The sequence below is a fragment of the Hydra viridissima genome, unplaced genomic scaffold, assembly GCF_058129835.1.
Source record: "Hydra viridissima isolate aposymbiotic clone 2 unplaced genomic scaffold, HvirCarnegie_v1 scaffold_1, whole genome shotgun sequence".
Taxonomy (NCBI): Eukaryota; Metazoa; Cnidaria; class Hydrozoa; order Anthoathecata; family Hydridae; genus Hydra; species Hydra viridissima.
Window position 1 is genome coordinate 27,638,345 of NW_028324300.1, and position 23,440 is coordinate 27,661,784.

The following is a 23,440-nucleotide window of genomic DNA, read 5'->3' on the forward strand; positions in this document are numbered from 1 at the left end:
CCCCCCCTTTTTTTCAAAACGCTTTCATTTTTAACGAAAATTAATTACCGTTACATTGCGCAATAGCAGAGCTGGTTTCCATCAGCCTTAACATTTTTATTTTAAAGTATTACAACGAATGTGTTATAACAAAATGAAATTAATTGAAAATTTTAAATAAAGGTTGAACGTAAAATGTGAGAATACAGACAAATTGATAAATAACTATTATCGTATTGTACGCTAGTTTTTTTTATTAGGAAAACGGTTTGAGGGTTACATTTTATAAATTTAACATGTGATCTAACAATTATGAACTAAATTTCAAAATTCTTCTTATAGGAAACAAAACTAATGAATTACTTTTTAAAGTTTATTACAAAAGTACTCTACTTGCATTATAGTTTATTCTCAAATAAACCAAAAAACCGGCTATTTTCGTAGTCACAAAAAGTTGCGCAAGATAAAAATATTTAAACAACTTTTTTAACGTAAAAACCAAGCTATGAATGTGTTGCTTCTGTAAGATCATTAAATTGTTATTCTCAAAATGGCGAATATTGGGGATTTTAATGGGATTTTTTAAAACTTTGACTTCGAATTAGAGCTCTTTCCGTTGATTTTCAGGTCTATGTTTTTATATTTTTCTGAATCAGCATAAAATTTTCTTTCATAATCAATCATAAAAAAAAAAAAAAAAAAAAAAAATGGGGTGGGGGGAGGGGGGGATGGGGAGAAACTGCAGCAGCGCCAAATTTGGTTTTGTGTATAAATTTTTTTTTTTTTATTTAACTTTCCTGGAATTTTTTGAATTTTATAAAATTTTTACAGATTTAAATACTAACTTGTTTAATTAATTTTTTAAAATACATGCATATGGTAAATAAAGTAAATCAAAGAATTTACATTAAACTCAAATGAAATTCAGAAAAGTTCTTTGCTCACAATAATGAGTATATTCAACAATGAGTTTAAGTTTGAACTTTTCCTTTCTTTTTTCTTGCGTCTATAAAGTATGTTGTTGAACACTCAACATTTTAGAGTTTTAGGTTTTGTTCTTACTATGTAAGAAACACCAATCTGCAATGGATGATATTTTTAAATCAACATTTATGTCTTCAGGTAAAGAGATTGGGAAAGACTGGATGATATTATGGTGTGTACTTTATCTGTTAAAGATGTTGAGCTGGAGAATATGAAATAGGAAACATACAAAATAATAAGCCGGTGGATGAAATATCATGAGTCTCCCATGCTAAATGTTTTAGTAAATGCATTGGATGAGGCAGAAAAACTTGATTTGATAAATACTTTATTAACTTAAATTTTTATCAATACATAGAATATTACCCTCAGTCACAGTAAAAATGTGCATTAAAAATTTTTCATAAATTTTTAGTTTGTTTTACTTTAGCAGGAAAAATTTCTGATTCTATATTGTAAAAAAAAAAAATTTTTTTTTACTTAAGATGGCAAATATTAGTAATTGTTATGTTTTTGTACTTTCCACTTCAGAAAAGAGCACTTTAAATTGATTTTGGGTCCTATGCTTCTATATGATTGTTAATCAGCATAAATTTCTCATAATCAATCATAAAAATAGGGGTGGAGAAACTTGAGTAACACCATTTTGGTAATGTAATCTTATGCATGTGTTTCAAATGTTTACTTTCTTCCTGTTTAAAAAAAAAAATTTGTAACCATTTGTATTGTGGATCTATATAGGTTTCTTTTTGCTATTTACTGTCCCTCTTATGAGTTTTATGAGTCTGCTATGATCCCTTATGTTAACTGGTTTTAATTTTATTGTGGCTGGTTTAATGGTGAACTATAAGTTTTATAGTTCTTTATAAATGTTATTTAACTGCAACTCAATAATAGGCTTTGAGTTTAATTTAATTATTGAATCTAATTTATTGATTAAATTTAATGTGAATCTGGATTTTATTATTACTTTGGTTTAATTTCCTTTTTAAATTTATTTACTCTTGTTAATTGATGATCTCTATCTAAATTTCTTTTTTATTTTTGTTTTTACTTACTTACATGTTAAGGAGTTTAAATCAAAGTTATTGACTAGCTCTATATTGTGTTTTGAATTAATTAAATAAGCTGTTTGTTAAAATTCTGAAAAATGCTGACCCACCCTGTTAGGGGAGGATAACTTTTCCTTACTAAATAATGGACAGGTTTGGGAGTGGGTTTGTCAACTCAACTCATTGTGTGGTGGGTTTGCAAAATTAACTCCCCAATCAAATCTTTAAAACAAAGTTAATCTTTTTTTTTTTTTTTTTCAAAAAAAAAAAAGTAACTTTGTTTTTAACTGGTTTTGACATTCCTTTTCTTCTTATATTTAAGTTAAGGACTAAATTGGGTTGATGCTAAAAGGGATATTACTGTTTTTTTTTTTTTTTAATTTTTTTTTTTTTTAGTTTATTTTTTTAGTTTATTTTTAAATGAATTATTTTGGTTCATTGAGCAAAATGGAGTACAAGAAGAAAATGTTAAAAATCGCAAATAATTTGTGTCAAAATGATGTTGAACGCTTGAAGTATATATATTCTGATATTGGTAAAGGTATTCTTGAAAAGGTCACAACTAGTCTGAAGTTGATTGAAGTATTAGAAGAGCATGATTATGTTGCAGAAAATAAATTAGATGATTTTAAAAAAAATCTTTTTAATATAGAAAGATCTGATCTTATTGCATTCATTGATGGCCAGGCCCAGGCTTCCTTAAATGGTAAGTGTTTTATTAAATGGTAAGTGTTTTATTAAACTTTTAGGAACTTTAATTATATCTAGTTAAAAAAGTAGTATTGTTATCAACTTTGACTAAATTAACTAAAAGTCGACAAGTTGAAAGTCAAAATTTGTCTACTTTGATAAATCAAAAAGTAGATTTAATCGACAATAGGTTTCCTACAAATTGCCTAAAATTCTATTTAATCAGGTAATTATCCTAACATCCTTATTTCTATTTTTTCATTTGATTTAATTTTAACAAACTTTAATATTGTTATGATGCTGACCAATTAGTTAAGAGATACCTTTATAAGTTGTTTATCTTGTAAAGATAAATTATTTATAAAGGTTAAGCCATGTGAAAAAGAATATCATTCTTAGCGGTTTTTTTAACTCAGTCAAAATATCTGAACAAAGAACTTGTAGTATCACATAAACTTAACTCTTAGCTTACTGTATGTACCACCATTTCATTAATGTTTCCTTTTTCTCATTATAGTCACCAGTTGATGTTTTTTAAAACAAAATTTTAAGTAATGTGTTATGGTACTCAGTTAAGGATGCAAAAAAGTTTTATAAATCTGCCACCCTAAAAAAACTTTAGCCTCATCTGCCCCCACCTATCTATGCTTCTATTTTTTATTAACTAAATTTTTTGTTATTTTTTTGCTTTAATTGTTGTGAAAAATGATATAAAATGTCCATCTTTGTGATTGTAATTTTCGTTTTAATTTGTTTGTTCATTCTGTTTAATTCATCTAATAGATTAAATGAATTAAAATAGAACAAAGAAAACGCTCTTGATATAACAACAGCACGTGTTATTACATACCAGTATTACATACCACCTAGTTTTTTTTGCTTACTCTCTTAAAGTTCTTTTTGTTTTATAGCATCTAAAAAATATACATTAAAGTATACGATTATGATAAAATTTTTCATTCAAATATTTCGACTAAATCAACTTATAGTTGACTTTTAAAAATGTATTTGTTGTGTTTGGTTTTAAAAATGTATTTGTTGTGTTTGGCAGACTCTGAAAAATACATTAATTGATTTAGTTGACAGTCAAATAATTTCAAAGTCGTAACAACACTATAAAAAAGATCAAATGTAAGAAGTCAAATACTTAATTAATCCTCTGGCCATAGTTTTAAGGTATGTTATGGAGCATTACTGAAATTTTTTAACCATTAGTTGTTAGATATTATGGAGGTTTGTATATAACAGAAGTTAGCTAAAACCAGTTTAAGTAAATTTAATATTTTTTTCTGGCATAAAAAAAAAACATGTTTCATGCTAAATATTTTTCTTTCAAATAAATGCTTTCAAAAAATGTATATTTGTACAAACATGATTTTATGATTACTGAAAGAATTATTGCTGCATCTTCAGTTACTACCATAACACTATCGTTGTAGTAGCAATTTCTTCTTCCCATTTTAAAAAGTCGCAATATCCAAATAACATTTTATAAATTTGGAGTAATTAAGTCAAGACTAACGTCTTTTTTAACGAACGATCAAAAGTTAAAATTGGTAAAGGTATCCTTACAAGATCATGAAAAGTCAAAAGTATAATTTTAATTCTTAAAGCAATAGTTAATGCTTAAGTAAAATATTTAATAATTAACAATAATAAACACTTTTTATACTCTGTATTTATTTACTCACCACATAATACTACATATTAGAAATTTATTGCACTTAGAAAAATATTTCATTTTAAAGTTTTTTAGAATAGATGGGAGAGAACCTAATTTTTAATTTTTATTTAAGTTTACTCAAGTAAACTTAAACCAAAACTTACCTGATGTAGTGTTGATTATTTTCAATTATAAACCAAATTTAACATATTATTCTTGGGCAATAACCTGCATTCTATAGGTCAAATGAAAGTAAAATCAATATAATGTTTTGATAATAACAATGTTTTGTTTAGAAATTGAAGGAAAATTTCCAGGTGGTTGTGTATTCAAGTTGGATTTACAGACAGACAATGAGGAACTCATAAAAGTGGAGTTCAAACCTAAAGAAGCCAAATCTAAATGGAAAGTTATCAATAATGGTTGCCAAGAATCAAATTCTTATTATATCACCAAAAAGGAAAAGAAAGTCTTGTTTGTCAAAGTTGAAAACATTAAATTTGATGGTGAAGTTGATTTTAAATTTTCATTTGAAGACTCAAAAGGAAAAAAGCAGCGAACAGATTGTTTTATGGTTTTGATTACTGGTACAAATTTAACTTCCTAATATGAATCTTAAAACATTAAATTTAAAAAACTTATTTGTTAAAAGCAAATTTTAAATTGTGTATTTGTTTTTTTCTACAATTTTAAAGTTTTTTTACTTTGTTGTTTTTAAGATATATGCAACCATGAAATGATTTCATGTAATCAATTGAGCATCATAATACCTGATCTGTGTTTCAGCAATGAGTTCCCTTGGATTAATCAAAATCCCCCTATGCCAGAGTATTTGGATTGGAGAGATAAATCAAATTCCCAATCTAGATCATCAACAGAAAAACCCATTCAAGAGTTTGCGGAAGAATACTTTGAAAGGAACTTTGTTGATCTCGACCAAGTAATTTGTTTTCCTCCCTTGATGATTAATGAAGTAACGAAAGATTTGACAGAGAAATACAAGCTTCGCATTTTGCAATTGTTTACTGAACTGTTTAAAAATAAGCTTACAAAAGGTATTTGTGCTGTATTGTTTGATTATGACCTGTATCACCATGCGACCTTGTTAAATTTTAAGCCTCAAGAAGATATTGAGCGATGTTCAGCTAATAGAGTTGTAATATTTTACTCAAAAATAAGTGTTATTTTTATTGTTCGTGTTGCTTCTTCATCAGATTGCATCAAACAAGAGTGTAAAAACTGTTCAGCTGATGTCAAATACTTTGCAAGTATCAACAAACCTGTTATTGAAGAAAAAGCCTTAACTATATTAGGAGTAGTAGCTTGTTGTTCCGTGGAAAGAAAAGATTTAGAAACAGAACTAACTTTCCAATATTCATCCAAGTTTGATTTATACAATATTTTATTTATATGCCAAGATGAACTTAAAACATGTGAGACTTTAAACAGTTGGTGGCGCAATAAAATTTTTGAATATTGTTCAAACAAAAACTCCCAGACAAATAATGAAGCACTTTTTAAGCAAGTTATAGGATTAACCATGTTGATTATTGCTAAATGTGAAGTAAACTTGCCCACACTCAAATCAGATACTTTAGAACAGATAAGATCATTGGTTCTTAATCCTGAACAAATAAATACAATATATGACAAGGAACTTAAAAAAGTTATCTTTGGTGGATTTGGCTCCGGAAAATCTGTGGTTGGGAGAGAGATTGTAAAAAGATTTTATTTGAAATCATCAAAAAAGTCCACTTTGTATTACATTTGCTGTGAACATTTTTCTTTACTTCAATGTGAGATGAAAGAATTTGCTGATAATTTAAAAAAATATTCAAAAAGCAATGTTGAAATTGTGTGTGAGAATTTATTAGAGTTATGGGAAAGGATGTGTAAAAACCAAAATCTGGATGAAAACAAAGATATTTCTCTCCCAAAGTTACTGCAATATTATAGTGAAAATGGTGGTACTGAAGTACACTTTGTACTTGATGAACTTCCTGGAGAATATGTCAAAGAGGGAGATGCAAATGAAATAAAGAAGTTGTTTTCCTCATCTTTAAAAGAATCTTTAGTGGTCTTTATACCTAAAAGTATTGAGAAGAAACGACATTTAAATGTAAATGGTAAAAAACAGGTATTAGAAAGTAATTGTTTTCATGAAGGTAAAATAGGAATGAAGAAAATAGTTCTTGAAAAGTCAATGAGAGTTACAAAATGTATTCAATTATTAATTGAATCTGCTCAAGACACTATTAGTAAGTCAAATACTGTTTTGTGTCAGAATTCAAAGATAAAATCTAATCATGAAAAAGATATAGACTTGCGTAGTATTATGGAAATTCAGAATCAACAAAAAACAGTTACTAATAAACAAATAACCAAAACAATGAAAACTGAAAACAGTAATTTTGATGCTGCACAAGATATTACACAGCAACAAGAAGATGATGCTGCAATTGTAATAGGTTATCATGATTATGATTTAGATCAAGGATCAAAGATAGTATCAAACTGTCAACCAGTTGTTGTATCAAATAATTACATGGAAACTCAGTTTGTTTTTAAACATGGGGTTTGTGGGCATTCAATTATAGGTGAAAAACCTAAAGTAATATTTCTCCCTTTTTTAAAGTGGACAGATGAAAGCTCTGCAAAGGTTTTATCAGTTGTATTAGAAAAGATTTGTTTTGTCAAAGTTAGGGGCACTACTGTTATATGTAGCAACATGGATGAAGTTCAATTAGTTTCTTATGCAATAGATATTATTGAAAATTATGAAGCAGTAGTTTATTCGCCACATTTACAGAAATACACCCCAACATTAAAAGAGAAGTTTTCTGTGACCAATAAAATTAAAGAAAGTAAACAAAACGTGCTTGTAACTGACAGCAGAGGAATGTGTGGAGCAGAGTCAGAAGTTGTTATAGTTTTAGTGAAACCAGAAGAGTATTTTCTTAGACATGCTGTTGCAGACATATGTGCAAGATGCACTTCGTATTTAATAGTTTTTGTTTTACCTTCAGAAAATGCTGGTTACCAAAAGGGTGGAACCATTGAAGAAGTATTAGATAACTGGTCAGAAGACATTGTTCAAAAGATCCAAGTTAAAATCACTAACAATGAAAACCAACTATGCAGACTTACAGATTGCAGTTTATATATAAATAATCAATCCAAAGATTTTAAAGATCGTGGGGCCAATATGAGTTTTACTATCTATAATGAAAACAAATGCTTCAAAGTTAATGATAAACATAACATATTGTAAGTATTTTATGAGGTTTTATGTATTTAAAACTTTCTGTAAAAGTAACACAATATAAATAGTGAATATTGTGAAGAAATAAAATGGAAAAGAAAACAGTACTATAATACCACTCGTAAAGAAAGAGTCTTAAAGAAAGAGATAGTAAACAGTAAAATAATACCACTTGATTAGAAAGAGATAGTTGAACTCATTAAGAGGTAGTTCTTCTTAAATGATAAATATAAATAGAACACGCAATATACTGAAAATTTCAAATTACTGAAAATGAGTAAATTTTTTGTTATTTTTATTTTTTTTTTTTGTTGAAGTCAAGGAAACTTATAAGTTTACACAAAAAATCTCTGGGCCATTGATGAATTCTGTTCCAAATGTAAAATTATAAAGCCATTAAAGTGTATGCCTCTATATACTGGTTTTTAGTTTGGTACACAGCTTCCCTAAAAGTAAATTTTTACGAATATTTTGTTTTGCATTGTGATGATTTCTTGGCGTTTTCAATTAATTTCTAATTGTTTTACTTATCTAGTTTTGTCATACAGTGGCATTCAAAAATATAAGGTTACTTAGATTTTTTAGCAACTACTTAAATTATTTCTGTGCTTTTTAAACAAATAAAAAAAAGAAGGGAACTTTTTTTAAAAAAATTTTATTTGGAATAAATTGTATAACCAAAGTAGCAAAAAAATTTTTAAAGATATTATTTTGGTACAAAAAGTTTTTAAAAATTTAAACTTAATAACTCTTAAATTAATCATACAAAAATTCTGAAAATTTGTACTCGCTTTGACTGATATAAATTACAAACCAATCAACTTCTAACCAGTATTTCATGAGATATTTCAGTTGGTAAATTCTTTGCACATCAGGAACAGACAGAAAATCAGTATCACAAGAAATCAAATAGCAATAAATCTATCTAAATATATCCATCCAAAGATAATGCAAAAAGTCAAAGAGAAATAGCAAGATTAAGTGGTGTTTCACTATGCTGTGTCCAAAAAATGCTGAAAAACTACAAATTTTCAAATGGCGTAAATGATTCACTAAGAGTTGGCAGGCCATCGAAGCCTAATTCTAGGGATCAAAACATGTTGTATTGAAGGGTAAAGAAGATCCCAAAATTAGCTACCAAGAACTGTCAGCAGAGTTTAGTAATAAGGCTAGTTGTGTTAGTATTAGATACAGCAAACTTAGGTGTCTCAATAAAAAAGGTATTGACTGTTATGTTGCTGCCAGAAATGCGCTTTTATGGGTGACAGATAGGATTAAAAGATATTATTGGTATAAGGAAAGACTCTACTGGTCAGAAGAAGATTCACTGGTCAGAAGAATGTCTAAGGTCATTTTAAGTGATGAATCAAATCTTGAGGTTTTTAATCATAAATCAAAGGTTTATTATAAAAGATTTAATTTTAGATATATAAGGAAAGATTTTGTGTACCAAGGGTAAAAGGGGTGGTGGCTCGATAGGAATATAGGGATATATTTCTCATAAGGGGATATGATTTCAAAATATTTGTATTGGGAGAATTAACCAGTATACTTACAAAAAGACTTTAGTAAGCTTTAACTCACTGCTAGATAATTTTTTGGAAGGCATAAAAATTGGATTCTCCAACAGGATGGTGAAATGATAAAAATACTAACAACTCCAAATTAAAATCTTTATAATACACATAAATATATGCTTAAATGTATCATATATAACGTAAGAGAGATAAAAAGAGAGAATATTAATGTAATACGTTTATAAATAATTTCTTTCGATTTTAGATATTATTATTATTATTATTATTATTATTATTATTATTATTTTCATACTTTTTGTTTTGTATATATTTTAAATGTTAATTGTTTGTCATCTGGATTTTAGTTTTAAGTTTCGAACATCATTCGTTTTTTCATCTTTTTTTATTTACTTTTTTTATTTAAAGGAAAAAATATGTAGTATATATCGTCAACGGTGACGGAGCGACGTTTACACCAGTTTAGTTTTTCTAAAATTTAATAGGATATTAAAAAAAAAAAACAGAAATAGTAATATTTAGGATGAAATGTTCCAATCAATATATCACTATCATTTTTCAGTTCGAATTAGTTTTAATTTAAGAGTGATTATATTTATTACTCTTCTACCCTGGCTACTTCTTGCGTTACTTCTACCATGATCACCAGACCTGAACCCCAACTAAAATCTTTGGTCATGAATGGGCAAGAATTTATCAAGAGAGAATGTGGAAAGCTTTGAGCAATTGAAACTTACATTGGAAAAAATTTGGAACAAAATATCAAAGGAATTATGTATCTGATTGAATCTATGCAAAAACGTATTCAAGTCTGCATAAAAGCTTGTGGTGGTCATGCAAAATACTGAATTAAAGCATGACCTAACATTTTTGACACACTTTTTTGATTGATTTTGGTATTAAAAGTGAAAAAAAGTTTTAAAAAATTTTTAATTTTGGTTATACAATTTTTTCCAAATAAAATGTAAAAAAATCTGTCTTCTTTTTTTTTTTTTTTTACTTTTTTAAAAATCATCAAAATAATTTAAGTAACTTCTAAAAAATCTTAGTGTCCTTATTTTTTTGAAAGCTACTGTATTTTTAGTGATATTTAAGAAAAAGCTTAAAAATGAAAGTTAATGGGAGTTGCCTTTAAAGAAAAAGTTATCTGAAATTTAGAAATATATTTAACTTAGCAACAAAGGATGAAAGTAAATGATGTACTTTATAAAAAAACAAATGATTTATTAGAAAATAGAAATAAACTTTTGTAGTGACAAAGTAGAAGAGGACACTTAAGAAGTTGATAATAATGATTATAAAAAATAATGATCAAACTTCTGTTGCTCTGGAAGATTTACCTCTTAACAAGTTCAACTATCTCTTTCTTCCCAAGTGGTATTATATTACTGTTTACTATCTCTTTCGTTATGAGTGGTATTATAATACTGTTTTCTTTTCCATTTTATTTCTTCACAAATCCTTCAGCTTCAGTGTGCATTAGAAGAAACATCATACCTCTTTTTGCTTGCATGTGGATATATTTTTGATACCTCTTTTTTGCTTGAATGCGCATATATTTTTGATACCTCTTTTTGCTTGCATGTGCTTTGTTGCTGAAAATTGTGAGGGTTTATTGCATGTTTACCAAAACCAAACAAGCAACAGTTCTTCCTTTTATTAGTAAAGAGTCACAAATTAACACATTAATGACATTAAAAGTTTCCCAACTAAAAGGTGCTGTTGAACTTGATGTGAGATAGAATTAAAAGATGCTGTTGAACTTGATGTGAGATGGAATTAAAAGCTCTATCTAAAATATTCACACAGTTGCAAGAGTTTTAAGAATTTTATTTTGCTGTCATCTTGATGAGTTTTTGGAAAGAATTGGCTTTAATTTTGGATATGAAATTTTTTGGTTATTGGAATTTCAGTGTCTATTTTCAAATATTTTCAAATTTTTTTTGTTTGATATTATTTCCAGATTTCTTGATATTGAACCAGCTGTAAGGAAAACATTAGAGCATTTTAGTGCATTGAAAATATTAGCAACTGAAGAGAATAATGCTGCTTCATATTTGGGAGGTTGTTTAAAATTTGTTGAATTTGGTGTTAATGTACTTTATAGAAGAGAAATTACTCTTTTGGGAGCAAAGTTTTTTTTTTTAGTCTATTATGAAAAGAACTTCTTAAAAAAGAAATTTGGATTGCAGGCCTTTTAAGATATATAAAGGCTCCAAATCAGTGTGATCAAGCTCAAAAAGATGCAATTTTAGAATATTCAAAGAAAAAAAAAACTTACATTTAAACTGAGATATTTATTCTCATCTTTTGTATGATCTTAAAAATGTATCTACAGTTCAACATGAAGCCTACAGTGTTGAAATTAAATAACCTTACAAAAGAGTAAGGCATAACAGTTTAAGTATGGCATAACAGTTTAAGTAAGGCACAATTTGGAATGAAGGAAAAAGGTTTTTTGTAGCCTTTAATAAATTTAAATAAAGGAAGTTGAGAAAATGTCATTTTTATTTAACAATTTGATGATGTTTGAACAATTTTGTTCTCAGTTTTGTATTTTAAACATAAAAAATAGTTATGTACTTGTCCATTTATCAATGTCAAAGTCATTGACTATGAATATGTATAAATTTTTATTATAAATTGTGTGTAAATTTTGGCAATAAAACCTTTGATGTAATCTTTAATTGTAAATTTTAATGTAAATTTTTGTAAAAGGTTTCTTTTATGAATTTAGAGAGATCTCTTAGCAGTTTTCTTTTTCAATCATTTTATTTTATTATATTCAGATATGAAAAATTACTTTCTGACTTGTTTAACAAGTCAAAATCAATGGAAAAAGGAATCAAGCAAAGTGAGTGAGCTTTTTCTTTTTTATAGAAAAGATAAATATACATATTTATTCCATTTTAAAGAATAAATTGATATTTTAAACAAGAGTTCAATTTGGAAGCCAATCAAAATTTTAAATGAATTCTCCAAGAAATATGCTGAGAAGGGTAAATAAGCTACATCCCTCCAAATGTCTGATATATGCATATTATTAAAGCTATTAATTAGTTAATTTCTCACTTCTCAACTTGATTTTCTAAATAGTTAAATGGTAAACAAGGAGAAACGTTTTTCAGAAAATTATCTGAAAGTTTGGATTCTTTTCAACAGTTAGGAAATCTTGATCTCCAGCAATAAGCAGGTTAAAATTTTTTAGAAATTTAAAAGCAAAGTAAATCAAGCAGAAAACAATGATGCTGAGCATTTTAGTTTTAAAAAATGCTTTAAATACATGGCTATATAGGTTTAATAAAATATAGGTTACCTGCTCCACTTTACAATTCCATCTACTCAACTAGGATATTTTCCTTCTATAGTTAAATTGAATTTTTTCTTGCTCACTTAGATTGGTTTCCAATGATTTTCTGGAAACCTAAGTGAGCATAAGTTTAATGTTGTATGATGATTATTGTGCTCTGACTTTTTAAAACTGTTTAACTAGCTCATTAACTAATGATATGCTTTGTTTAAAATTAGAATCTTACAGCGTAAAATATATTTAAAATCAAATTGAAGAAAAAAATTTTGACTTTTTTGTTTTGCATCTAGGATTAGAGTGGTATGGTGCTCTAAATGGTCATTGGTCATTGAATTTAGGACCAGATTAAAAAAATTGTAAACTTTTCAACATTATACAAATATTTACAATATTTAAAATATTTTTTAGATTGTAAAACTATTAAGGGTTATCATTTGTACATTTATATAAATTTATTTATGTTAAAAAATGGGTCTTTGTGTTATTCAAAAAATCTTTGTTTGATTTCCTTTCTCATTTTCAAAAAAAGATTTTTAAGAAGATCCTACTCCATAATTTTGTATCTAAACAACCAAACTATTCACTCATTTATCTTTGTAAGCAAGATATCAAAATAATCATAAGTTAAGATAAAAAAAATATACTAAATTTACCAGTTTGTTTAAGCTTTAATAGAAACTTCAGCACCACCATCTACCCTAAAATCCTTTTGCACTAAAAACAAAGCATAGTGTAAAGCTTATTAAAGTAAATTAAAGGTGACTAACAAATTGTTGAATAGTCTTTTCAGTCCTAGGTTTTACATTCTTGATCAACTTTATACTAAACAAACTAACAGTCAGTGTTTTATGTGATGTATAAAATTCATATTTTGTTAAAAGGAAAATTTGTAATTAAATTCAAGTTGACAATCGGCCCATATTCATGTGTAACTAGTAAAAGGTTAAATGTCTCCCTATGAAAATAAAACAAATAATTAATCCAATTAATAAATTTAATTAAAAATTACCTGATGATTGATGAAATGATGATCTCCACTCTGATGCAGTATACAGCTAAAAATAATTTGTCTAATAACTTTTTCTAAATCAAAACTTTAATTAATTTAAATATATAAATATATTTATATATTTAAATTAATTATAATAATTATAAATTATTTTATTTAATTTAAAATATTTTATATAATTAATTATTATAAAAAAAATATATTTATAAAAATAAATTTAAAAACTTTAAGGACAACTGCAAACATTTTGCTGTTCATGTGAGCAGCTAATGTGAATTAAACCTTAGATTCATGAGCAATTATCCATAAACTTTCAGGCTCAGCCTTTTCATAAATTAATTTTCCATAAATTAGTTTTTTAATAGATATTTGAAAGTATTTATTACTCAGTTTTTAACATTATGCCACTTGCAGTGATAACCATAATCCTTTATTTAGTTACATTTATTTGTATTTCGTGCAAATATAATTGTCATGTAAACTGGCCCTAAGCATACATTTTTCATGTGAATGTCTTTTATATTTTTGAATAGATATTTGAAAATTTTTATTACTTGGTTTCTAACATTATGTTACTTTTTGTTACATCCATAATCCACATAAGATTGAACCAGTGTAAAGTTGGTTTTTATAATTGAATTGTTTAATTATCATGTTAATCTGACTGTGTTCACCTGTTTGAAATCTAGTCAAAAACAATTTGATGATCAATGATGATACTAGTATATATGGTCAACAAATTAGGTTGCTCCACATCTTCAACAAAACTTTCAATAAATACAGTTCACCAAAAACACCATAAATTTCAAAGTGATCAATTTCAAGCTAGCAAAACTTTCATGCAATGGAATTGGAAGCTATTTTCATTATTAACCAACCATACAAGATTGTACGAAAAAGTGGTGTTGCAATAAAAATTAAAAGATATAAAATAAACAAAATTTTAATAACACAACAATTTATTTCAAAAAAATAAATAAAAATAAAATGAAAAATTTTACAATTCTAAAATTAAATTCCATTTAAGTGAATCATTCTACTTAACTGAGTGCTTTTAGATACACAATATTTTTTGTCTTTCCTTCTGGTGCCAAAATGAACAAATTTTTTAAAGTTCCAACCCTTGAGCATGCCAGGTAGAGCTGTCCATGGGAAACGCACAATGTTTCTAGGTTGATCCCAGCAACTTTTAAGGTATTTTCCTGAGCCTTGTTGATGGATATTGCAAAGGCAAGGTGAACTAGAAACTGGAGACGTCTGAAGTCAAAATTTAAATCTGCTGGTATCAGTTGGATCCTTGGAATGAAGACATCATCTCCTTTTGAACATCCAGTCAAAATGATGGCTTCAATGATGTTTGGAAACAGGTTCTTCACAGTAAGTCTTGTTCCATTTCACAACTTTGGTGGGTCTAGATTCCTCAACAGCATGATTAGTGCTCCAACTTTGAGAGAAAGGTTGTGAGGTGGAAATCCTGGAGGCTCTTGAGAATTCAAGAAAATTCCTCTTTCACAAAGCCAGCTGGAGTTCCTAAAATGAAGCTTGATGTTTGGAAACACTTTTGCGATCAGTTTCTTAACAGACTTCACAATGCTGCAAAAGCTTTTGGGTAAACGTATATGTTAGTAATTGCATCCACAGGTGCCTTGCCATCTTCCAGTGTCAAAAGCATGTGTGAGAATGTTTGTCTTCAATGATGTCTTTTTCACATTTCTCCAAAGGTACAATACTTTCAAGTAAGCATTAAGTTTCTCAGCCGGGGTTGACAGTGGAATAACTGTAAGTGTCTGTTGGAAGTCCCATGCCAAAATAGCCACAACCCCTCCCATGATGAGCTTGTTTCCATGAAGGTCTTAAAGTAAAGATCAAAGGTTTCTAGTGCCCTGTTGTGAGGCATTATGCATTCATCCCAGATTATAGTGGTACATGACTGAAGTAGTTTTACTTGTCCTGATCCTTTTTCAATGTCACAAACAGGGGAATCTCCATGTGCCAAGTTAAGTGGTAGCTTAAATGTTGAATGAGTTGTTCTACCACCTTCAAGAAGTGTTGCTGCAATGCCAGATGATGCCACTAAAAGTGTTATCTTATTCTGTTGTTTAATCTTTTCAAGTTGATGATGAAAGTAGCAAGCTGATGATAAATGTCTTGCTAGTTTCACCTGGAGTATCAAGAAAAACAACTCATCCTTTTTTAGCCTCAATCTAGGCCAAAAAGAAATTGTTGGGTTGTCTTTGGTTTTCAACCAGTTTTGGCTCATTTTGCAAGACAAGTTCTCTTAGTTCTTGTAAACGGTAATTTGTATCTCTCACAATCTCTATGCACAGGCTCACATTGTCTGTTTCTTTTTGGTTTAGGAAGTCTGAGGAGCTTCAATACTTTTCCAGACATCTGGATGCACAAAACTTCCAAAACAATTAGGGACTGATTGAAAATATCCTCTGAAAAAGTTATTTGATTGGCAGGGTTTTCCCATTGCACCTGCATGAGGATGTCCTCACTAAGATCTACTTTGAATTTCACAATAAAGAATTGTCCTTACAAAAGGGTCTTGCTGACACAGTTCAAAAAAGGCTAACAGAGTTGTCTTGGGTGGTGTTTGGATCTATTGATGAAAATTATCTTGGTTGGAATAGATTCTCTGTCCGTTTTCTAAGTGCACACTGAGATATACAACTGTAGGGTAATGCTCATGAATGGGGAATCCAAGTATCCTCCAAACCACTTCATCAATGCTGATGTATCTGCCCATTTGAAATACCTGCACTTCATCCTGAATGAGAGAATCCTTCTGAAGTCCAAACACTGCTTGGTCACTTCCACTTTCTTGGAAGTGACCAAGCAGTATTTGGACTTCAGAAGGATTTCTGCATTGACCATGAATCTTGTTCTTTGTGACAATGTTGAACAGTTCTGTTTCTGTTGGGCATATTTTCTGCTTGAGCCAGACCAAAATGTGTGCATAAAGGAGGCCTCATTATTGCTATTCAATAGAAAGCATTCAGCACTAAACATCACCAAAAATATGAGTTTTTTTGATCATGTCCATTATCTTGGCCTGTTTCCACTTAAATATGCAAGCAATAATGTTATTACAATCCACAAGCGTTTGGCCGGACATCAAATTCGACTAGATTTCCTTGACATAGTTCGAATTCCCAGTGCCAGGTTTTCCAGCTATTAGATTTTACTATATTAATCATAATTAGATTTTACTGTATTAATCATATTAGATTTTACTATATTAATAAGTTTTTTTGAACTAAACCACACTTTGGTAATGTAGCTTTTTCACAACAAACACATCAATAAATCACAATCTCTCAGAACCAAAACCTGTCTTAAAAATTTTCTCGTTAATTTATACCGTATACTTTTCCAAAAATATCCCTCAAAAAGTAGTCATAAAAAATGGCTAATATTTAAAATTTTTTTGATTTTCAATGGTAAAAATAATTAAAATTATTAGCTCCATAATCAACTCCTTACCAGATGCAAGAAGGATCAGAGGGGGATGGACATTGTTTCCAGCCATAAGCACCTTGAACATGGAGTCTGGGTTGGTCCACATCTGGCCTAAAATCTTCCCTGGGAGAAGTTAGACCTGTGTGCAAAATTTGGTGAGGATTGGATCAAAACTGTTGATTTGTATAGCACACATGCACACACATAATTTCATCTTTATATATAAGATTAAGACATTAAAATTTTCCAAACAGATGTAATTTATATAGTAAAACAACGTATTATTAAAAGTATTATTCATTTAAATGTGTACATTTATTTTTGTTTTTATGTCAAAGTGCTTAATTCTCATGCCACATATAATCCAATTATACTTTTACATTTTGAATTCTTTTTAAAGTGAAAGTAGTTCACAATTTGTTTCATATTTTTTATAAAAAATGGAGTTAAAAGAAAATGCAGTTGTCAAATGGGCCTGGAACCTAATGTGGGTTTTTTTATTTGCTTGTGTATTTTTTAGACTAGTTTCCAGTGTGAAAGCACCTTTGAATTCTACTTATAAAAAGTTGTCTAATGTAAATAAGTATAAGTCACATTTTGTGACACCCTAACAGTTTTTCAAGTGCATGTTTGTTTATCCATTAAAATCTCACATGTTCCTTAAAACCTTACATGAGTTCTTTCGATTGTAAGACAAAAAGGTTTCTATCTACAAAGAAAAAAATCAGTTTTTACTTTAAGTAAGACTGGAATAAAGCCTGATTCTAGTTCAAAAAAACTACCAAAAGGATTTTGAAAGAATCAAAAATTTTTTACTTATTTACGTATTCATTAGACAAAAATGTAGAGCTTTCAATAACTATTATTGGACATCAGTGATATTGATCTTTTGAATACTTTTAGGTTTGATACTTTAGGTTTTGCTCCTTGTATTGAATTTGATTCTTACATAATTCCTGAATTTGTTTTAAATGAAGGTGATTGTAGGCTATTAGAAGTAATAATACTTTAATTTTACCATTAAATCCTGAAATAAAGCTAAATTTATCAAATGCAGCTGTTACTCATTGCTGAACATTATTTATTTTCTGTCAATTTTTGTTTAATTTTAATTTTTGATAAAACTTATTGTTTCACTCAATCCCCTTTTTTGGTTTTTTTGAGTTTTATATTTAAAGTTAAATGCTGTTGCTAATTTTCATAAAGTATTTATCCTTTCATAAAGTATTTATCCTTTCATAAAGTATTTATCCCTTTCATAAAGTATTTATCCTTTGGAAATAAGTTCTTTGATTATAATTATTTTTTTACTGCTTTGAATTGTTATTAAATCCGCTTTTGTTGTATAAAATAAACTTTTACAAAACCCTCCATCATTTTGATGATGATATTTAGTTTAACCAGGTGATATCATAACTATTGATTGTCAATATGCTGAAAGGAATATTAACTTCAATTGGGAGCAAATAAAAGAAATTGGGTATGGTGCGTTTGGACAGGTAATCTTTTATTTTGTTTAAATAAGCACAAGTTAATACAAAAAAAACACTTGTTTTGAGGTTATTTGGTTACATAAAGTCTACGAATGGTATCCATTTCTGCCCATCCAGTTAAATTTTTCATTACACAATCACTTTCTTAAAAAATTGTGAAAAGCATAAAATTATCATCAACATTGAACATGTGTAATTAATATAAAAACATTTTTGAGATTTTTATGGTTGCATTTTGAAACATTTGTAATAATCAATTGCTTCTTCTTATTTGTTTTATTAGGGAAAAAAAAACGCTTGCTGGATGCACCATTTTCATAAGTCTACATTGATTGCTAAATGACTTGAAATTAAAATTCTGTGTTTTTTTGTTTGGTTTTGTCTCTATGAAAAGTTGTCTATTTTTATAATTTAAAAGAAATATCTTATTGATTTCTCAAACTTCAAAACTTATTCTCATGAAGAAGTTAAAACTCAGTGAACAAAGATTAAAATCTTTGTCCATTAAGTTCTCAATGATGTTGAGATAGCTGCCTGGTGTCAGCCTTTGTTTTGGTAGTTAAAAATAGTTAGCTTCTATGAGTCTCCTATTTCAATACCTTCATGCTCTAGTTTTCAAAATAATATTGGGGATAATAAGAAAATCTTATGGTAAAACAATCTATCCTATAGTATAAAAAACAAAGCCAATATAACCTTTAAAGTGACTTCATACAACTGTATGTGAGGCTAGTTTACAAGAGTGGTAACAAGCAGCATATACTTATGTTTGAAAACTCAAGGTTCTAGAATTAGTTATCTTCTTGAAATTAATTTTTTCAATTAACTCTTGCAAGCTGGATCATAATAAACCAGAATGATTAGTATAAGTTTAACAGCCTAATGCATATTTTTAATAAGGTTGGTATCTGATGCAATTTCGCTCACCAGTTCACTGTCTGTAAAGAATCAAAATTAATGTTTATGGTGATTCCTGAAAAAACACTTGGGGGTATTAATATACACACATGCAAAAGTAGCTACGCATACTTTCAAAATCTTTTAATCTGAATATGATTGAAAGAGTGCACAAACTTGTAAAAAAGGACATGGATTTCAATAATGAAAATTTTTCCCAGAGGAGTTTGCCATTGAAGCAACTTTTTAACTGTAGTTTAAATGCATATTCTTGTAAGTGTTTAGTAAGAAAAAAATCCAACCAATAGAAACAAGTGTATCAAGCTGGAATCATTTGCACAGAATTCATACTCAAATTACTATGTAGTATATGTCTATTCAGATTTTTCATATAAAAATTCATCTGCTATTATGTTATTCAATAGAAAAATGTTTTATTTACTTTTAAATTTTTAACTTTTGTGTAAAGTTGTTTATGCTTGGTTTAAGAAAATGTAGCTTTCTTGAATCTTGTAAATTGAAGGTCTTTTTTGTTAAAATCTCTAAAATCAAATATCTGTCAGACAAAATTATACCATATGTGCATATTCATACCTTGAAAGGATCTTCTTGGGAATTGTGGAAAGTTTTAACCTTCACTTTTTACAAGTGGTGAGGTAGCTTAAGTCCCAGACCACTTTCTTTGAATTGACTTGGTTTTCAATTTTTTCTCTAGTTGTTCATAGTCATGTTTCTGATAATGTAGTTTTAAGTTCTTCCATCCTGTTCAAAGGTCCTTTTCCAGCTTCCAAAACGAATAACTTCAACAAGTGCTAAATGGGGTTTAAGTCTGCTATTTGAAATACAAGTTTAACTTGGTGAATGTAAATTAAAACTCTTTAATTAAGAACTTGATTGTTAGGTATCTTTATCTTTAAAAAATTTGTCTTTTAAATAAAAGGGTAAGTTTTAGAATTAAATTATCCACAAACAATTCTTTAGTTGGCCTGTGTAATAATTATTATAATTAAATTTTCTAGAAATGATTGATAATATTTTTTTTATTTTTTAGGTCATTCTTTGCCAAGATTTAAATACTGGCAAAAAATATGCTATGAAACGCATTGAAACTGGACACATTAAAGAAACAACATTGGGTAAGGCCAAAAGAGTGCAACAGGAAATTAATATTTTAAAAATATTAAATCATGAAAGGATTGTGAAATGTTTTGGTACATTTCAAACTGACACATTGGTCTGTATATTTTTGGAATACATGGAAGGGGTAAGTAGATTTTATAGGTTCAATGATTTTTAACTTTTTTAAGATAAAAATTTTTTACTAAAATATTGTAGTTTGTATAAATAGAAATAGCTCTTTAATGTTATGTCATTGAGTTGCATTTGTCCATTACAAGTTTCTTGTTGATTTGTGTTCTATGACACTTTTGCTTATCTTAATTAACCTATGTAGCTGTTTGTCAAATAAAAGTTTGTGATATTTATGTCACAAATAATTTGCAAACCTTTTACTGTAAAAAAGTTTCTATTGCTAACTATAAAAGATTTAAGCTGAAATATTTTTGGTTTTAAATCTATTTTCAAGTTTCTTAATTTTCAAGTTTCTTAATTTTTCTATCATGCAAGATTTTCATATTTTCGGTGCCTCTCAAGTAATTGCTTCTAAATGGCACTAGGAATTCTTAGATATATGTTTGAATACTTGTGGTTTTTCCCTCATCCATGCAGTGGATCAGAAAGAGACCTGTCAATTTAAACATGGGGGTAACCATGTTGGCTCAAATTGGCCCTAATAGACAACTGTTCTCTGGGAGTTTCCATCAATCATGGTACACATGATAAGAATATTTCCTTCTTTTTTTCTTTTTTTTGAAAAAAGCGATTTTGATAGAAAGCTTACTAATATGCATTCAAGTTTCAAAATAAAGTGTGATATGCTTGTTTTATGGTTTAATTAAATACTCTACATCACATCACATGATTAGTTGAGAATTTTTTTTTAAATGTAAAATGTAACTTTTATAATTGCAGTTTCTATAATTACAGATTGATTTGTTTGCTTTAAGACTAACAGTAAAGTTGATGATTTGGAAAAAGAATGTCAGATATTACATTACTGTGTTTCTTTTAAAAGTTTTTAGAAATAGTTATTTAAAAAGTGCATTTTCTTTATAGGGGTCAATTCATGATAAAATATTAAAAGATGGTGCTTTAGAGGAAAAAGTGACATCATCTTACTGTTATCAAATTCTTGAAGGGATTAACTACATGCACACTAAAAACATCATCCACAGGAATATTAATGGTCTTTTCTTTGTTTATAATACTAAATTTACATTTAACTAAACGTGAGCTCAAAGTTGTATAAATTATCTTTAGTACTGGACAATAGTATCAAGTTTAGTACAGGACACTAGTGGTATTTTAAGGAAGTAAAGTATTAGTTTTGATCAAGTAAAGGGAAACTGGTTTCATGTGCAGAAGACATGGAATAACAAAATAACTTGAAAATTCACAAATAAAATTGAAAAATTAGTATTATATCATTTTTACGCCAGGTAAATCTTTATTGAGAATGTAATTTTTTTGTTAATTGGAATTAATTTCTTCTTACACAGGTTCCATTATACTATTAGACTCAGGTGGTAACTGTAAACTTGCTGGTTTTAGCTTTTCAATGCACATACAAGTAAAATTATTTTGTACAAGTAAAATTTCTGTTCAAGTAAAATTATTTCTTAATAAAATTGTCTTTTAATTTTCTAATAAATATTATCTTTCAGCCAAATACAAGACCCAAATTTCTTCATGGGACACCTTATTGGATGAGCCCTGAAGTTATAGAAGATACTGTATATGATTGGAAGGCTGATATATGGTGAGTATAAGTATGGAGTATTAGTTAAATGTTAAAACTGTATAAATACTGTAACTCCGTGTTTTTTTTTTTTTTCTTTATAGGTCGTTTGGATGTACTGTTCTAGAGATGCTAACAACAAAACCACCTTGGTCTCAATATGATCGAATGGCTGCCATGTACAAGATTGTAACTCAGCCAACAATACCCCATCTGCCTGATGGTTCCTCAGCTGCGTGCAAAAAGTTTGTAGATGACTTTTAAGAGGTAAAAAGGAATGTTTCTTTTTTCTTCAATGAATTTTTGAATATTTTGAGATTTTTTAAGTACCTTATTATAATTTTTATGAAAACGCAAACTTTAACTTATAATTTAGGGACCCTTCATTACGACCTACGGCAGCAGAATTGCTCTCCTATGCGTTTGTTCGAAGGTGAAGAAATACATTATGTACTTACATAGATTTAAATTTGTTGTGGAAAAAAACCTGGTTACTGACTCGTATAATTTAATTCAAAAGATGAAGTTTTTGCGTATTGATGGTCTGTAAAATTTTTCAGAACCCGAAGGTGTTTTTTTTATGATTTTTCATCATTATATGATTTAATTTTTGAATTAATCATCACTATCATCGTTGAAATTCCTCTGTTCAAATTTTATTTTAATAAATATTTTTATTATTATTTTTGATATCATTTTGTAAATTATTTTGTACGAACACGTTTTTGTTTTCTCATTCTCTCGCAAATTTGAGTTTGAAAGGTGAACAATTGAAACTTTTTGAACCGTAAACATTTTTGCGTAATGCGTGTTTTTTAACGAGGTGTTTTACATATTTTTTTAAATGTATAGAGCAGTTTGAAATAAGTTTTAACAAATTCATTTCTAATAAATGGCAAGAGTTGTGTTTTTATGCTCTTTTATTCTGTGGTTTTACGAGATTTTATGACAGAACTTTGCCACTTTCATCTTAAAAGATGAAAGTGGCAAAGAGTAAGGGTGTTATCTTTCTGAGTTTTTCCCATTCATCGTAACTTTAAAAATTAACTAGCAAAAAGTTTCATAACCCTGACGAGAAGATCACCTTAACCACTACACTATTAACAAAGCGCAAATGTTTTTCTTTGTCTCTTTCTCCCCATCTAGTCGTTCTTTAATCGCTAGCAACATTTAATTCAGTTAAAACTGCTAAACTTTTTTAAATATATATTTGATGCATACATTTACTGTGTATATTTATTTTT

At 28.2% G+C, this 23,440-nt stretch overlaps 2 protein-coding genes across 5 annotated transcripts; both read left to right on the top strand.

Annotated features, from left to right (window-relative positions):
* Window positions 1–704: 704 nt before the first annotated feature.
* LOC149894258 (uncharacterized) lies at window positions 705–18,425 on the top strand. Of its 4 annotated transcripts, none has more exons than XM_090076170.1 (5): window positions 705–2,721; window positions 4,665–4,955; window positions 5,088–7,635; window positions 11,955–12,019; window positions 18,345–18,425. In XM_090076170.1, the coding sequence occupies exons 1-5, from the start codon at window positions 2,436–2,438 to the stop codon at window positions 18,347–18,349; spliced, it is 3,195 nt and encodes a 1,064-aa protein (XP_089932296.1). In that variant the 5' UTR covers window positions 705–2,435; the 3' UTR covers window positions 18,350–18,425. The 4 variants fall into 4 exon arrangements, with proteins under 4 accessions (XP_089932296.1, XP_089932295.1, XP_089932297.1 ...); XM_090076169.1 differs by lacking the exon at window positions 18,345–18,425 and adding an exon at window positions 12,766–16,301; XM_090076172.1 differs by lacking the exons at window positions 705–2,721; window positions 18,345–18,425 and adding exons at window positions 3,821–3,881; window positions 12,766–16,302.
* Window positions 18,360–22,836, top strand: LOC149894259 (mitogen-activated protein kinase kinase kinase 3-like). The gene is made up of 7 exons (XM_090076208.1): window positions 18,360–18,448; window positions 20,391–20,603; window positions 21,515–21,644; window positions 21,958–22,028; window positions 22,123–22,217; window positions 22,301–22,463; window positions 22,573–22,836. Exons 2-6 carry the CDS (start codon window positions 20,433–20,435, stop codon window positions 22,458–22,460), a joined length of 627 nt encoding a protein of 208 aa, XP_089932334.1. The 5' UTR covers window positions 18,360–18,448; window positions 20,391–20,432; the 3' UTR covers window positions 22,461–22,463; window positions 22,573–22,836.
* Window positions 22,837–23,440: the final 604 nt, after the last annotated feature.

Bases quoted from the DNA above. Each gene is read 5' to 3' on its own strand.
- LOC149894259 (XM_090076208.1), top strand. From the start codon at position 20,433: ATGAAACGCATTGAAACTGGACACATTAAAGAAACAACATTGGGTAAG. The intron at 22,029-22,122 runs GTAAAATTATTT...ATTATCTTTCAG, and splicing joins GCTTTTCAATGCACATACAA to CCAAATACAAGACCCAAATT. The intron at 22,218-22,300 runs GTGAGTATAAGT...TTTTCTTTATAG, and splicing joins GATTGGAAGGCTGATATATG to GTCGTTTGGATGTACTGTTC.
- LOC149894258 (XM_090076169.1), top strand. From the start codon at position 2,436: ATGAATTATTTTGGTTCATTGAGCAAAATGGAGTACAAGAAGAAAATG. The intron at 7,636-11,954 runs GTAAGTATTTTA...TATTATATTCAG, and splicing joins AATGATAAACATAACATATT to ATATGAAAAATTACTTTCTG. The intron at 12,020-12,765 runs GTGAGTGAGCTT...TTTTGCATCTAG, and splicing joins GGAAAAAGGAATCAAGCAAA to GATTAGAGTGGTATGGTGCT.